Genomic DNA, 16,260 nt, shown 5'->3' with positions numbered 1-16,260 from the left:
AAGGCCCTGGGTTTGGCCTCAATGAACCACAACCTGAGCATGGGCACCTAAGTCTTGCGTACAAGCATAGGCATTGATCCTAGGTCCGGTCTCAATGGAACCAAGTGTTGCAAATCGATGTATGGCTTTAAGGTCCCAGCCTAACCTTAATGGACCCAAGTAGGAGTCTAGAGGACTTGAGCATGAGCACTGGGGTTCCATGCCTAACCTTGATGGATAAGGGCACAAGTGCTTGGGTTTCAAGCTTGGCCTCAATGGACCTAGGTGAGTGTGCTGGCTCAAACCCCACCTTGATGGACATGGGCCTGACCTCGATGGAACCGGACACAAGCACTAGAGTCATAGGCTTAGCCTCGATGCACTTTATCCCGAGCATAGGGACACAGGCATGAGTGATAGGGTTTCAGGCCCGATCTTGATGTACCTGGGCTTGGTCACCAAGGACCCAAGGACCCAAGCATTGGCACTAAGGTCATGAGTCAGGACTTGATGGATCCAATCCCAAGTATAGGGTCTCGAGCATGAATGCTATGGACTTGAGCTCTACCTTAATGGACTCATGCCTAGGTGCTAAAGACGCGGAGCACGAGCAATGGGATCTTTAGCTCGGCCTTTGTAGACCCAAGCTAGGGTGCTAGGTTCCAAGCCCGACCTTTTAGACTCAAGCTTGGCCTCGATAGGACTCAATGAACTCAGCCTCAGCCGCTAAATCCAGGCTCGTTACCATGGGCCCAATAATACGAATATGGATTCTTGTGCCCAAACGCAGAGCATCTAATCCAAACCTTGCTATTTAATTATATTTTAGAAAATAATTTTCGATTTTTAAAAAGGAAATCATTTTCCAGAATTCAAGTACAAATTTTTCATTAAATCATTTTCCTAAGCAATTCAAATAATGAAAAATGAGGAAAATATTTTTCCAAAAAAAGTTTTCCATAAAATAAACAGACTATTAATAAGATAAAGTCATCATTAAAAGGGCAACCTCATAATTGAAATGTTCAATTTTATTGTTTACAAATCAGACAGTCCTTCGCACCGGTAGAGGAACAATTGTGAGTCCCTGCGGGTTGTGCATGTCGGCCGGCTGCCGCCTTCATGCTCTCAGGCAATGTATATGCATCAGTCCTTTCTGAGAACGACCAGACCAGAATTGAAGCACATGCAGAAATGCAAATTCGACATCACAATACAGATATTCCTGTCCGATGGTTTATCCAACAAGACTTGGATACTAAACCTCGCAAAGCTACGGCACTCCCCAATCGATTCTCAAAACCAGTCCGCCCTGACTTCCCACCTTCTTCAACATTTCCATATCAGAGAACCGAATGCCCCAACTCTAGGATATGAATTGAGACCGCCACGGGCGACATGGCAGCTTTGGAAGGGCAGAACTTGGGATCCCTTGCTGAAGAGATACCATTGATAAACCGAGGGCCATCTTTGAAGACCCTATTGAGGTCTATTATGGCAAACCGCATAACAGTCGGTTTTAGGGTGTGCGTGTGTTTCACTAAAAATTTCATAAAAAAAGAAATGATTTTCTATGAAAATCATACTCAACAAACACTAGAAAGTAGGGAAATAAATTATTGGAAATAAAATCTTTTCCAAAAAGTTATTTTCCAAAAAAATAACAATATTTTTCAATATTTAGCTAAAACCTAAAAATGAACCAGAAAATATTTCTTGTTGTTTGGTTAGGAAGATCAAATTATCCTTACACGGGTGCTAATGACTCACCTATGGATAACCGGTAAATCAAGTATGGATACCAAGGCCTTGGGTTTGGCCTCAATGAACCACAACCTGAGCATGGGCACCTAAGTCCTGGGTACAAGCATAGGCATTGATCCTAAGTCTAGTCTCAATGGAATCGGGTGTTGCATATCAGTGTATGGCTTTAAGGTCCCAACCTAACCTTAATGGACTCGAGTATGAGTCTAGAGGACTTGAGCATGAGCACTGGGGTTCCATGCCTAACCTTGATGGACTCAAGCCAAGCCTTGATGGATAAAGGCACAAGTGCTAGGGTTTCAAGCTTGGCCTCAATGGACCTAGGTGAGTGTGCCAGCTCAAACCCCACCTTGATGGACATGGGCTCGACCTCGATGGAACCAGGCACTAGCAATAGAGTCCTAGGCTTAGCCTCGATGCACTATATCCCGAGCATAGGGACACATGCATGAGTGCTAGGGTTTCGAGCTTGATCTTGATGTACTTGGGCCTGGTCACCAAGGACCCTGGCATTGGCACCAAGGTCATGAGTAAGGACTTGATGGATCTAATCCCAAGTGCAGGTCTTGAGCATGAACACTATGGACTTGAGCTCTACCTTAATGGACTCTAGGTGCTGAAGATGCGGGCACGAGCAATGGGATCTTTAGCTCGGCCTTTGTAGACCCAAGCTGGGGTGTTGAGGTTCCAAGCTTGACCTCTTTAGACTCGAGCTTGGCCTCAATAGGACTCAATGAACTCAGCCTCAGCCGCTAAATCCCGGGCTCGTTACTATGGGCTAGACACATTAAGGGTGCCTTTGGTAAGGATTTCTTTCAAAAATTGTTCCTAGAAACGAAATAGAAAAAACTATTTTTGTTACGGGAACAATTTTGAATAGAAGAACGTGTTTGGTAGCTGCACAAAATTTATATTCTTGGAATAAAAAAAAAACAACAAAAACATGTTTGTTAAACTTGTATAATTTTTTAAAATTTTTAAATATTTTTATTTTATTTTTCATTTTTTTTTTCTTCCTTACGGCGGCCTCGCCCGGCCACGGCAAGGCTCGCCTTGGCTAGGCGAGCTCAAGCTCGCCCAAATGCAGCGAGCCAAGCTTGCTTGCTAGCGCGAGATCGGCCTCACCGAAGGCCGGCCCGCCCCAAGGTTCGGCCTTGCCCTAGCCTGGCAAGGCCCAGCCTCGGTGAGGCTCAGGCCGCACGCCACGCCGTTTCTCGGCCTCTCTAGGGGTTGGGGGATGCTTCGGCGAGGTTGCCGGCCCTTGTTTGGCCGGTCGCCGGCACCGGCCATGGCCAAGGTCGATGATCGGCAAAAGGAAGAAGAAAAAGAAGAATAAAAGTGTTTCTCGGAAGTATTCTCGTGAATAAGAAACATGTTTTTATACTTCTTGTTTATGTTCTAAATCTGTTCTCGCCCAGGAACAAAAGTGTAAATAAATGTGTTTCTGTTCTTTTTTTGTTTCCCGAAATAAAAGAACAAAAATTTGTGTTCTGGAAAACATGAATAGAAATTGCCAAATAGGGCCTAAACGGGTGGGTCAGGTCGAGTTTGAGTCGGGTCATGTCGGATCTATTTAATTCGTTTATGACCCATTTATTGCAATGCAAAATTTTTGACTCATACTAGACCCGATCTATACTCAATCCATACCCAACCCACTTAACTAAACTTAAAAAAAAATTATTTATTTTATATACAATATTTTAAAAATGATATTGTTAATATAGTTTTATACAACACAAATTTAATGGACAAATAATTTTTAAAAATCAATTTTAATTATTTTTTATTTTTAAAAATTAAAATTAAAATTAAAATTATTTTTATTTTTAAGAATATAATTTTTAATTTCCTTTTTCTCTTTTTTTTTTTTTTTTTTTTTCTTCTTTGGTGTTTCTTGGCCACGACAACGGTGACAACCCGCCACAGTGAGCCTTGAGCTCGCCCTCGTTGACGCCATTGACACCCGGCGAGCTTAAGGCTCGCCCATTGGTGAGGCTTGAGCTTGCCCTTTGAATCCGGTGAGGGTCGAGCCTCACCCGACACACCGGCGAGTTTGAGTCTTGCCGATTTGGCGAGCTCGAGGCTCGCCAGGTCGATCACCCGGTAATCACCATGCCAAACCATCGGAAGGAGGAGGAAGAAAGAAAAAGAAAAGAAAATTAAAATAAAAAATAATTATAATTTCGATTTTTATAAAAAATATATTTTTGTAAAGTTAAAGAAGGAAGAGAGAGAGATTGTGAGGTTTTCATTAAAGTGGATTCTAAATCCAACCCATTTAAGACTCACTTAAGACCCACCTATTTTAAGTCTTTGATTATTAAATCCATTTAACTACTTTTTCTCAAAAACTAAATGACCCATTTATGATTTAAATGGATCATATATAGATCTAAACCCAGCTTGCCACCTCTACCATGGGGCCATGGGCCCAAGAATAAGAATATGGATTCTTGTGCCCAAACGCAGAGCATCTAATCCAAGCCTTGCTATTTAATCATATTTTAGAAAATAATTTTCGATTTTTTAAAAAGGAAATCATTTTCCAGAATTCAAGTACAAATTTTCATTAAATCATTTTTCTAAGCAAATAAAATAATGAAAAATGAGGAAAATATTTGTCCAAAAAAAGTTTTCCATAAAATAAACAGATTATTAATAAGATAAAGTCATCATTAAAAGGGCAACCTCATAAATTTTATTTTATTTTTTTGGTCGAAGGGCAACCTCATAATTGAAATGTGCAATTTTATTGTTTACAAATCAGACAGTCCTTTGCGTCGGTAGAGGAACAATTGTGAGTCCCTGCGGGTTGTGCATGTCGGCCGGCTGCCGCCTTCATGCTCTCAGGCAATATATATGCATCGGTCCTTTCTGAGAACGACCAAACCAGAATTGAAGCACATCTAGAAATGCAAATTCGACATCACAATACAGAACTTGGACGCTAAACCTCGCAAAGCTACGGCACTCCCCAATTGATTCTCAAAACCAGTCCGACCCGACTTCCTACCTTCTTCAACATTTCCATATCAGAGAACCGAACGCCCCAACTCTAGGATACAAATTGAGACTGCCACCGGCGACATGGCAGCTTTGGAAGGGCAGAACTTGGGATCCCTTGCTGAAGAGATACCATTGATAAACCAGGGGCCATCTTGGAAGACCCCATTGAGGTCTATTATGGCAAACTGGACAACAGAAAAGGAATGCCCCAAATCATTGCACTAAATCTCTACCTCCGGAACCCAGATTTTTGCCCACAAACCTTTCGATTATTCCAGAAGTCCTAAACGTTTCAATCAGTCTCATTGGCCACTCAAAGGTCCAGATCTCTGGTTTCATTACCCCCGGGAAATAAAGGGATGAAACCACAATACTTGAAAAGGTACCAAGAATTTAGACCAGTCCACATAAGAGGGAGTCAAAACTATTGGCAAAATTTTTCTACCTCAAAAAATGCATTCCTTCACAAGTTCAATACAATCAAATGAAAAGCAATAAACATCAACATCGTCAAATGAGCACATTCTTCCATTGTAAATGACTAATGAACTGTACTATTCACCATCATCACCCCCTAGAGATAAAAAACATAGCCCAATCTTCTCTAAAACTCTGTTCTTCACAGTGCAAATTCAAAAAAAAGAGAGGAAAAATAGATGTTACAGGCACAACATATGTGAGGAAGGACATACCAATTAAGCTTCTCATAGGGTATGGTTACCACAAGATACTAGCCAGAGACCAGCTTTATGATTATACAAATGCTGTTTAAGATAATAAGGGGAACCCTTAAGTACTGTGTTGCATAAATGAGACCTATAACCTGTCCTTTTAATGATTTCGCTTTCCCGCCTGGAAATTCTTGGAAGCCCCAGCCCCTGGGAGCTAAGAAACGGTCCTCATTCAATATTGCAAGAGCATTGGCAAGAAGCAAAAGGCCTTCAAGTAATGTCCACAAACCCATTCCCTGGAAGAAGCAGTTTCCACAATCATTCATGAGCTCTTACAAGTGACCTTTCACTACCTCTTATTAGCATCAATAGGAGCATGAACATATTAGACTGTTAACGCTTCTTTGGTGACCTAGGAACCAGATGGCTTGGGATGCTATTGGAGATGATGTGTGAAAGAAATGGCCAAAAGTACCAAATAAACTAAGCAATCCACGCTTGAAAAATATGGTGGTGAAAGCAGAAGACGGTCCAGAAGCAAGGATTGCTCATGAGGAAAACACCACTCACGGGCATGATGACAAGCAAGCTCTAGGTATTCAATTAAATAGAAGGGCATGATGACAAGCAAGCTCTAGGAGTTCAATTAGAAAGAAAGTTCCCGAATGGCACTGATGTACAGTCATCACAGAAAGTGGCAGCGGCTATGCGGTCATGGGTAATTAGTGTTGCTTCATTTTATGAGTTTCTATCCACTAGTTTCAGCAAACCAGCTTAATCCACATTTCATCTCTCACAGCTTACTTGCAAGTATACACTACTTTGTAAAGGGATCATAACATAAGAGCAAGCTCAGTACTCCACCTTTCATCCAAATAGTCAGCTTGAACCATCACTAGCTACGACACCCTTCTGAACATATAGTATGACAAGGTTTGGGACGTGAATATTTGGAAACGCAGAAACATGCTTGCACACAAATCCACCATTGACATCCAACAGCTTTTTGTTCAAAGTCCGACAGTAGCACTTGACATTCCCTTTTCTCACAGAAATAAAGAAAATTCAGCCGACAAGGTGATCTTCAGCCCCGTAACTCTAGCCACAAGGACTGAAAAACTTAATCAATGGTCACCAGCTCCTCGCCTCAAGGACTGAACATTCTACCCATCCAGTCTAGTTGAACAAGGCAGGTAACAATTAAATCCCATCCCAAACAATTTCAGTGAAAAACCCATCCTTACCCACGATTATCCATCATCAAAAACCAAGTCTTTTTCGACCACACTTCGCGTAAAACGAAAATTACAAAAGCCCGTCAACAAGAAACTCATAAACCCCATAAAGATTCGAAACAAGCACACACGAAATCAACCAGTATTCACATTTACACAGATCAAACGAAAGACCACACCTAACCCCGCTTTGAATCAAGCTAGCAACGAACTGAACTAAAATCCGATTAATAGAATACCGATTTCTAGAACATCAATACAGTAGCGATAACAAGCGCAAATAACACGAAAAATCGCTCGATAATTTCAAGCCATAAAGTCTGTGAAACGGAGACTTGCCGGGACTGCTTTTTCTCTCGCTGTGACCGGCCTTAACGCCCACCCTCTCGCCGGAAGAGGACGACCGCCGAACCACCACCTGACGCCGTCAATCACCCACTGGAGAATCACCGGCCGCCGCTCTACAAAATCTCGGCCACCGCGAAGGAAGCGTTTTTTCGCTGTTTCGCCTTTTGGTTCCTTCAGGATTCGGGCGATGAAGTACTGTGGCTAGATCTCATCATTTTCAAAATCTTAATTGAGCCCCATATTATGGATTTTTCTCCAAAGGCGCCCCTTGTACTATTTATTTTCTCGATAAAGGCCTTAGACATCTACATCGATAGATCACAAGCTTCCTCCGATATAATTGGCAGGGGTAAGCAAACGGGCCGATTCAAGCTGGAACCGAATCGAACCGACTTTACCCAACAGATCACAAGCCAATTCGCATCAGGACCTGTTTGGTTCCGAGGTAAAATACTTGGCAACTAATCTTGATCAGGTCGATTCGTGGTTTTCATATAAAAATGGGTATGAAACAATTCAAAATCAAACTCTACAAGTCTTGATTTTAAATTTTTGCAAAATATTATAAAAAGGATTGAGCATTCTTACATAACCAAACCATATGGTATTCCAATTGATCACTTTTATAGAACTAACTTAGACGATAGAGTAACTAAATAAAAGTAGGTCAATTAACGGTTGATCGGTTTGATTCTATGAACTGAGAACTGATTTTGACATGATAGGTTTTAGATCTTACTCATTTTGTAACCAATCACTTCTTATATTTGAAATGTAAAATTATAAAATTCTAAACAAAAGTTTGGGGGAGATTGGTTTAGTATATATATTTGACAAAAAAAAAAAAAAAAACTCCTATCTATAGGGAAAATTCCAAATAAGGGCATGGAGTGCTATCATTCTCTCAAATAAGGACATAAAATAAACTTTGTATCAATAAGGGTATGAAGTGGTAATGATTATTTCAAATAAAAGTCTAAAGTGGTCATGGTCATTTCAAATAAAGGCTTGACCTTGTAGGTCATCGGTTGGCTAACTATTGCGACCAATCATGGAAGTTTTTGTCTAATTACAAATTTAATTTTAGTTCTTTTTTTTTGGGGCAAAAGCTCTGCCAACCTTGCTAGTCGCTAGTAAGGGCTAACTAGGGCCTACCAGTGCTCGTTGGCCTTACTTAGGGCTGACGAGGTCTCAGCGAGGGCAACCTCACCTAGGGCTAGGACTAACCTCATTGATGGCCACAAAGGCGGCCTCCCAAGGGCGATCGCCAAGCCCTAGTTGGCCATAGGTGACAGGTCCTTGTTGGCCCTTACCAAGGGCCGGTGAAGGTGGCCCTTGCCAAATTGGGCAAGGGAGACCATTGCCCAACCCTTTCTGACATTGTTGATTGCTGGCCAGCCACAAGCGAAGAAGAAAACAAAACTAGAAAAAAGAAAAAAGGAAAAACTTTAAAAAAAGAACAAGAGATAAATCACTAAATGCCTTGATTAGCCAAAAAGTTAATCATTTATTTGAAATAAGGATTAATACCCTGAAAAACTCCAACTCAGTACACATGTGACAAATTTATCTAAAATTAATTTTTTGATCACGAAAAATCCAAAACTGGTATATCTATGATTATTTCTCTCTTTAAAGGCTATTAAGGTTTCTTATCTTTGCATCCTAAACGAATGATGTATAATTTCGTAAATCATGCTTTTAAAATAAAACCATTGAAAAGAGTTTCGGTCAAAAAAGAAAACAATTAAATTGGAATGGAAAATACTTTCTATGTATCCCTGCGATGTCTAATGTTTAGAAATGAACCATGAGATTTGTCTACTGACCATCCTTCTTACAAAAGAATGAGGAGATGATAGCCTGATGGGTTTAAATCTCAATGCTTGAAGTGGAGATGATTTAATTTTAAATATGAATTTTGATTTATATATTTTGCAGTAGGTAGATAAAAGTATGGCATGATAAAAGTTTAAAAATAAGAGTTATATTTTTAGTAAATTCTAGTAGAGTAGAACCGACCAAAACAAATGGTGTTCGGAAATGATTAAAAAAAATAAAAAATAAAAACAAAACACTGCCAAGCAATCCGGGCAAAGGAAGGAACCAGGGAAGTTCATGTCCCAAACAGCAGCCGCTGCGCGAAGTCTCCCCCTTCAGCACCGAAAACCTGTCGGTACTCCTCTCTGCACTCTCTCTCTCTCCCCCTCTCCCTCTCCTGCGCGCGCGCGCGTAGATACTCGGAGTGGACAACTGGGCAGTGGGCACTTCTCAGTTCACAACTTCAATCGTGGCATGTCCCGTTTCGTTCTCCAGCTCGCCGTTCTCTTTCCGAACCCATGAGGCATGATTCAGCGGTGGGAAAGCTGGGAAAGCTCCGTCTTTGCCGAACACTTCGGAAGAAAGCACCTTCCTTTTGATCGTCGCCCGGCGACTTCGAGCTATTCATGGGTGTATGTCTCCGTCGGAATGCACGCTTAACCGTTTCCATTTGCTTCGCCATTCCGCGGTCCTGCGAAAGCAACCGCCTTTCCGGTTGCATTGCGCGGTCTCTTCGGCCGCGCTGGTTGAGGACCACGTGTTCGATGAAATTCCGGAAGTCGAGACTTGGAGACCCGCCCTGACGTATAGGCACGAAGGGAGGAGCCGTGCGTTTGCGGGAATTCCGGAGGCTGAGGCTTGGAAACCTGCTGTGACGTGGGGGCGCGAAGATGGACGCCACGTGTTTGATGAAAATCCAGAGGTTGAGAATTGGAAACGCGAAGAGAGGAGTAAGTACAGGTTGTTCTCTTTAGTCGGTAGAGTGCTGAAGTCTTTGAATTGGGAGGTCGCCTGGAGAATTAGATTCCAGAGAGTTGTGAATGAACACGGGTTGGAAGATTCCGTTGTGGCCCTTAGGATGATTGTTCATGTTTTCGCGGTCACGGGCATGCGGCTTGAAGTTTATGCCTTGCTGAGAGACGTGGTTTGCTATTTCAAGGAGTTGGATGCAGACATGTTGGAAGAATTGACCGACTTTCTGCTTGATAGGCTGGCTGATGCGGTGGGATTGGCTGTTATTTATAATGTACTGATAAAGGTCTTTGCAGCCAATTCAATGCTTAAGAATGCCAAAGATCTGTTTTCAGAGGGTACGAAAATTGGGCTCGAGCCTGATGTCTACTCGAGCAACTTCTTGCTCAAATGCTTTGTTGAAGCAGATAGAGAGGACGTTGCTAAAGAGTTATTTGACATCATGAAAAATCGTGGGCCAGCACCTAATGTGAGGACCTATACAATTATGCTGAACTCTCTTTCTAAGCTAAATCTTAGTGCGGATGAATTTCTCAGTCGTGCTTCAGCAATCCTGGAAGATATGGAGAATGGTGGGATAAGCTGCACCATTGTAACATATGGTACATTCATACATGGACTTTGTAAAGTTGGTGCCATTGAGGTTGCTTTGGATTTGATACGGACAATGCAGAAGGAGGGCCTGCTTTTAAATGATTATTGTTATAATGCTGTTATTTATGGTTTTTGCCAGAAAGGCCAGTTGTCAGAGGCACTGGAAGTACTGGAGGAGATGCAGAACTGTGGTGTATTTCCAGATGTCTATAGCTATAGCATTTTGATTGATGGGTTCTGCAAGAATGGGGATGTTGAGAAAAGTCTAAGTCTGTTTCATGAGATGGAAGTTTCCAACATTAAACCTACAATAGTTAGCTATAGCTCACTTTGTTATGGTCTATGCAAGGCAGGTTTGATGGAATTGTCGCATGGTTTTTTCCGAGATATTGGGTATCGTGGCTATGAGTATGACAATATTGCTTATGACATATTAATTGATGGTTTTGTAAATCAGGGTCACATCGATTCTGCCAGCAGACTTTTTCAAGAGATGATCAATCATGACGTTGATCCCTGCACTTCCAGCTTTAGAAATATTATTGATGGATTTTGCCAATATTGCAGAGAAGGAAATTCTCAGGAAGCTTTGAAACTAGACCAGGACATATTTCGCACCTCATATATGTATACTACAGTTATAAACAGACTCTGCAAGGAGGGAAAACCAGAGAAAGCATGGGAGCTCCTTGCTCCAATGCTTAAGAAAAATATATTCCCAGATGTTGTCATGTGTAGTATTCTTATGGACGGTTTTGCAAAAAACTCAAAGTTGAAAGAAGCTCGAAAGTTGTATGGGAAAATGCTAAAAGCTGGTATGATGCCTGACGTGGTCACGAATACTATTCTTATAAACATTTTCTGTCATGAGGGACATATGTACAAAGCTTATGCTTTGTTCATGGAGATGATTGAAGAGGGTTTGCCTCTTGATGATATATGCTACACATCTATCATAGCTGGCTTTTGTAGACTTGGAGAAATTAGGAAGGCTTGGGCGTTATTCAATCAAATGTCAAGGAAAAGAGTTCTTCCTAGCGTTTTTACTTTTACCTGTCTGATTGATGGATTCTCCAAGCAAGGACGCATGGACATGGCTGAGTTGTTGTTTCATGAGATGAAAAGACAAGGAGTTGCTCCTGATGTGGCAACATACAATGTCCTTGCAGCTGCCTATCACAGAACTGGCAATATGAAGAAAAAGGAAGAGATGCTTCTTGAAATGCAGAAGAATGGCTTAGAAACTGTGGAGTGGATGAAAGATTGATTTGATAAGCACCAGAAGGTGAGTCGTTCATACTAATATTCATTATGATTTTTCTAGCATCTTCAATTTCTGTATAATTCGTGACTTCTTTGAAAGTAGTGGAACCTGGAAGGGGTGTCTTGACAAGAATCAATCAACTTGGCATTGGATGTATTTGGGATATGCATCGAAAGCCTTGGTCTCTACGCTGTTAAATCTTAGTTAATTTCATGCTGTAAATGTTAACATCATAAGACAGCCAATGTTGCTGTTATTGAATTCTCGTTAGTTTATTGAGGCTGGTTCTAGACATTTGCAAGTACATGTTTGTGTACACATGTTGTGGAGTGGCGATCAAGTTCATTTATATGGGGTTCTACAAGAGTGAGCGTGCGTGTATGCCAGGGCTGTATGGGGTCCACTGAGATGCACCATTTGCATGTAAGTGCATATTTACGTGTACACATCCTTAAGTGTGCTTGCTGGTGTGGAGTGGATCAGCTCGCTTTTCTTCACATGAACATTATTGTGCAACATCTGCATATAAATGCTTTTTCCATGTTTGCTGCTGACATGGTCGTGTTGCATTTGTATGTAAGCTCTAGTTTAGTATGCTGTGATCAGTAATGATGTAAGCAAACACTTGTTGCTTGTTTGACTGGGGCAGGGGAATTTAGATGGAGAGTTCGGTAGTAAGATGGAAGGAGGACAGTTAATTGCTCTTATAATGGAAGAAATTTTCATAATACTTTAGAGTACTGATTTACATAATCTGATATTTTAGGAAAGAAATTCAACTCGAGATAATAAATCTGCACAAGTATTCTATACTGTTTACATATTTGGCAAAGAAAGGTGAGACTGCTATGCAATGTACATGTCAAATGCATATTAGCCAGCTACTGAAAAAGTCCATGTTTACCAGTTATCGGGGGACTGAATCAGAATATTCTGCTGACCAGAAACCTAGCAGGCGAGGCTCCGAGCTGGTAGTTCTTTTTAATCTCCAGTTTTAACAGGGTGAGTGTTATTTTTCCATATGTACAGACATACTCTTTCCTGCAATAGGCTAGCTTTGCAAAGTGTTATGCTATTTGGAAGGAAACAAATTATCTCAGTTGATTGTTTGTACGTTTTCTCCTTTCTCTCCCTCTCTTTTGCTTGCACCCCAATACACACACACATACCCACACACCACACACGTATGCATGTGCACACACAGGAAGGAAAAGAAAGAGTCAGTTTAGTATTCAGAAAGCTCTGTCTAGCATAGTAATGCATTGATACATGCATTTCCGCTGTCAATTGAATCTGTGACATAATGGACTGGATTTCTTTGGTTAAATAGTACATTGCTTTTGGTTCTTTTTCTTGTTTGGCAGGCCACTAAGCTGAAACACCTGAACATGTCTAGCTGTCCCAATCGTTCCTTGGGTTACTCTGGGCTTCCTCATATTGAATCTGTGACATAATGGACTGGATTTCTTTGGTTAAATAGTACATTGCTTTTGGTTCTTTTTCTTGTTTGGCAGGCCACTAAGCTGAAACACCTGAACATGTCTAGCTGTCCCAATCGTTCCTTGGGTTACTCTGGGCTTCCTCATTCTTTTTGACCTATTTTGGCAACTAATCTTGTTCTCTTAACTTACTAATCTTGTTCTCTTAGGCCAGTGCTAATGCTGATTATTTGCTTTTTGAATGCATGCAGACCTTAGTTTCCATGGAGACAGCTGTCATTGCCAAGAAGAATTGATCCATCGGACAGCTTTGTTTAGAAGTTCATTGTGTTCAATGCTGATACCTCTGATACTGCAGGTATAGCTGAAGAAGAGGAACTATCTAGCATCCTTTTAGAGGTATAAATATCTCTCCTTCTAAAGAAGCCTTGAATTTGTTCCTTTAAAAGATTGTGAAAAGGTTCTCTCATATTTTAAACTTTTAAAGTATAAATGTGTGGAATTTCCTAAAAGGAAAGCAATAGGATTCTTCTGAATATTCTGTTTTCCATATTTCTGAAAATTTGCTTGTCACTGGAATTGTCTTATTCAATATAGCTACTTTGCAGTTTTACCGAGGCACAGCAGCACAAGTGACAACTTACGTTCCCTTGCAAACCATGATAGGCATACATTGTTCAGAATTTGGATGCTCCTATGACTGGATCACTGATTTGGTGATCCAAGTGACTCCTTCACATCCTTAAATTAGAGTATGCCAAATTAATATCATGCTCACAATTTGTTTGTGAGCATGACATCGTTCCTTCTTTGACCTAATTTAGACTTTTGAATGCATTGAAAGAAAGACTAGCAGTTTACCTTAATTAATTAGGGTTTTTTTAACAAGTGCTCTTGGGGAACTTGTTATTCATACTTAATACAGAAATGTTTGCATTTCTAATGCACTGACTACACAAAACACGAGAAATAAGATGCATTGAAAATGATAACCTTTTTTTATTGATTGTATCAAGTGTCTTGGGCTTTTGTTAACAAAATCTAATTATTTATGTTTGGCATTGCATCTCATGAGTAATTCCAAGCAAATATAACTACAGCAAATGAGCAATTTGCTATGATACGCATAATATGCTCCCACAAGTTCTTCAAAACATACCGGCTAACCTAACCTGTTACATATCGTTTTCATGACAAGTGACAAACCCTGTCCGTGTTGAATCCCCTATTATGTCCCATTCGATACCACAATCTCTGTGTCATTGTGCTAGACATACCTCTTTTCTAAAATAGTTGGGGAGTTTATGTTCTTTCAGTTACTTAAAAAGGCCAGAAAGAACTTTGAAACATTTTCTGATGGAATTCGAAATGTTCAGTCAAGTGGGATGATGTCTGCATAATTTTGTTTGGCAATTATGGTTTACTGTGCTGTGCTTGTTAAATTGCAAGGTGATAGTGGCTCTGTTGATAAAACTTATTATGTTTAGTTTGAGAAAAAGACAAATAATATATGCGGATGTGATATTGTCATCTTCATCATGTTATCTGCTTTCTCTTCCTCTCACTGAAGACCATATTCATGCATAATTGTGACGTTTTTGGTCTAAATGTAAGAAATTTTAGGTTGTCTATACCCTCTTCATTTGTCATTTTCTCTATGTTCTGACTCGCATGTCCGGTTGCAATTTGAACCCTTAAATAAGCTGCTATTGGACATCATACCAGTTCTGCTAAACATTCCTGGATGTTTAGGAAGATCTGTTTTACTATTTGACAGTGTTCTTATTCAAGGTATCCGTGTCTCTTTTGGAGCTGTTGGTTGTCAGTGATACATTAGGAAGCAGGATCCTGATTTGCATGCGCTCTGTTGAGTTCAAAATTGGCCTTTTGTTTTTTGTTGGTCTGCCTACCCCGGCTATGCCTAAAGACATGCCACGCTTGAAAGTGGAATACATTTCTACTATATAAGAAAATGAGTCATGTATGATGTGTGAAGATCGAAAGCTTGGATAGCTGAGTTTTTGTCATGTGTTTTTTTTCCACCTTTTGTTATAGTTAAATGGGCGGAAAGGCTCATGATAAGCCAGCGGTTTGTTAGTTCTCCTTGTCGGTTTGTTAATTTGCTTTCCAATTTCTTGCAGCTGCTTGATGGAGCGGGAGATGCTGATACCATAAGGAAGGCTCATGATAGACATCGCGAGCTCTTCTTTAAACAGTAGGATTGCTTCACAGTTCAAAAAAGCGTCACGTGGGCGGTGTTCTTTTCTAGTTTCAGACAGTCTTAAGATGATCAAAATCGGATGCTTCTGCACTGGTCCAGTCGTCATGCATATCAAGTGTTACTGAACCTGCTGCTGACAGATGGCTATGGTTTTTCCCCACAAGACCCAAGCACTGGTGCCGAAAGGGAATGCTGGGTTTCGCAAGGAAATGCTGGCTACCTTGTAGGTTGGCGTATTCTTCAGGTGTATGGTCTTTCATTAGGACCTCGCCGTTGTTAGTTCCTTGGCGGCTTCTCAAGAGTCACGGACCTGCCCGACCTTGTAATTATTGATGTGGTTGGGAGAGGGGGACTGCAATGCCCGATAGGCATTAGTCGGTTGCCAACTGCCGACCCAACAATAGTATGTGATATACCCTTTGTCAAATGCATAGATGACATTCAAGATGAATGCATGTACATCTGCAGACACACGTGATGTGCAAGTATCAATTCGCGTGAAAGAGTTGCGGCCGCCTATTGTGTATTAGTGTGATTATATTGGTATTTCGTGTGAACAGGTATGCCCTTCGGTATTTGTTAATTTATTTGGAGTCTCTCCCCCTTTATTCAGTAGCAAACATTCTTGACAGATTTAGGAGAGTGACCGTGTTGGTTGTGTTCATGGGGCCATTCAACAAGGACATCGACAAAGTTTTTATTGACAACCTAAAGCCAACCTAAAGCCACGAAAAACCGACGGTCTCATCGAAATCCATTTTCACACCGGTGCGGAGAGATTTACAGCGTCGAGGGGACCGAACGAGAACAAGAGCGATCGCCGCTTCCTAGATGGGATGTGCCTTCGCGAGTCGCGACAGTGTACTCTCGTCGGCTTTGTCTAGCTTCCCGACACTAATTCCGGCGTAGGCAGTAAGTTCGGTTGTCTTTCTGAGTTTTGCGA

General features: G+C 41.0%; 2 protein-coding genes across 5 annotated transcripts; one reads left to right on the top strand and one right to left on the bottom strand.

Annotated features, from left to right (window-relative positions):
* Window positions 1-5,183: 5,183 nt before the first annotated feature.
* On the bottom strand, window positions 5,184-7,222 carry LOC104443527 (immediate early response 3-interacting protein 1). The gene is made up of 2 exons (XM_010056987.3): window positions 6,998-7,222; window positions 5,184-5,719 (listed from the first exon to the last, which is right to left on the bottom strand). The coding sequence occupies exon 2, from the start codon at window positions 5,714-5,716 to the stop codon at window positions 5,483-5,485; it is 234 nt and encodes a 77-aa protein (XP_010055289.1). The 5' UTR covers window positions 5,717-5,719; window positions 6,998-7,222; the 3' UTR covers window positions 5,184-5,482.
* Window positions 7,223-9,120: 1,898 nt separating this feature from the next.
* Window positions 9,121-15,932, top strand: LOC104443526 (pentatricopeptide repeat-containing protein At1g64580). Of its 4 annotated transcripts, none has more exons than XM_039313191.1 (4): window positions 9,121-11,678; window positions 12,602-12,659; window positions 13,348-13,495; window positions 15,238-15,932. In XM_039313191.1, exon 1 carries the CDS (start codon window positions 9,462-9,464, stop codon window positions 11,658-11,660), a length of 2,199 nt encoding a protein of 732 aa, XP_039169125.1. In that variant the 5' UTR covers window positions 9,121-9,461; the 3' UTR covers window positions 11,661-11,678; window positions 12,602-12,659; window positions 13,348-13,495; window positions 15,238-15,932. The 4 variants fall into 4 exon arrangements, with proteins under 4 accessions (XP_039169125.1, XP_010055285.2, XP_039169126.1 ...); XM_010056983.3 differs by having other exon boundaries at window positions 12,565-12,659; XM_039313192.1 differs by lacking the exons at window positions 13,348-13,495; window positions 15,238-15,932 and adding an exon at window positions 13,022-13,291.
* The last annotated feature ends 328 nt before the right edge of the window (window positions 15,933-16,260 follow it).

Source organism: Eucalyptus grandis, chromosome 5, assembly GCF_016545825.1.
Source record: "Eucalyptus grandis isolate ANBG69807.140 chromosome 5, ASM1654582v1, whole genome shotgun sequence".
NCBI lineage: Eukaryota > Viridiplantae > Streptophyta > Magnoliopsida > Myrtales > Myrtaceae > Eucalyptus > Eucalyptus grandis.
This window is presented reverse-complemented; position numbering and strand designations above follow the sequence as displayed.

Excerpts from the sequence above, each read along its gene's own strand:
- LOC104443526 (XM_039313191.1), top strand. The coding sequence starts at position 9,462 with ATGTCTCCGTCGGAATGCACGCTTAACCGTTTCCATTTGCTTCGCCAT.
- LOC104443527 (XM_010056987.3), bottom strand. The coding sequence starts at position 5,716 with ATGGGTTTGTGGACATTACTTGAAGGCCTTTTGCTTCTTGCCAATGCT.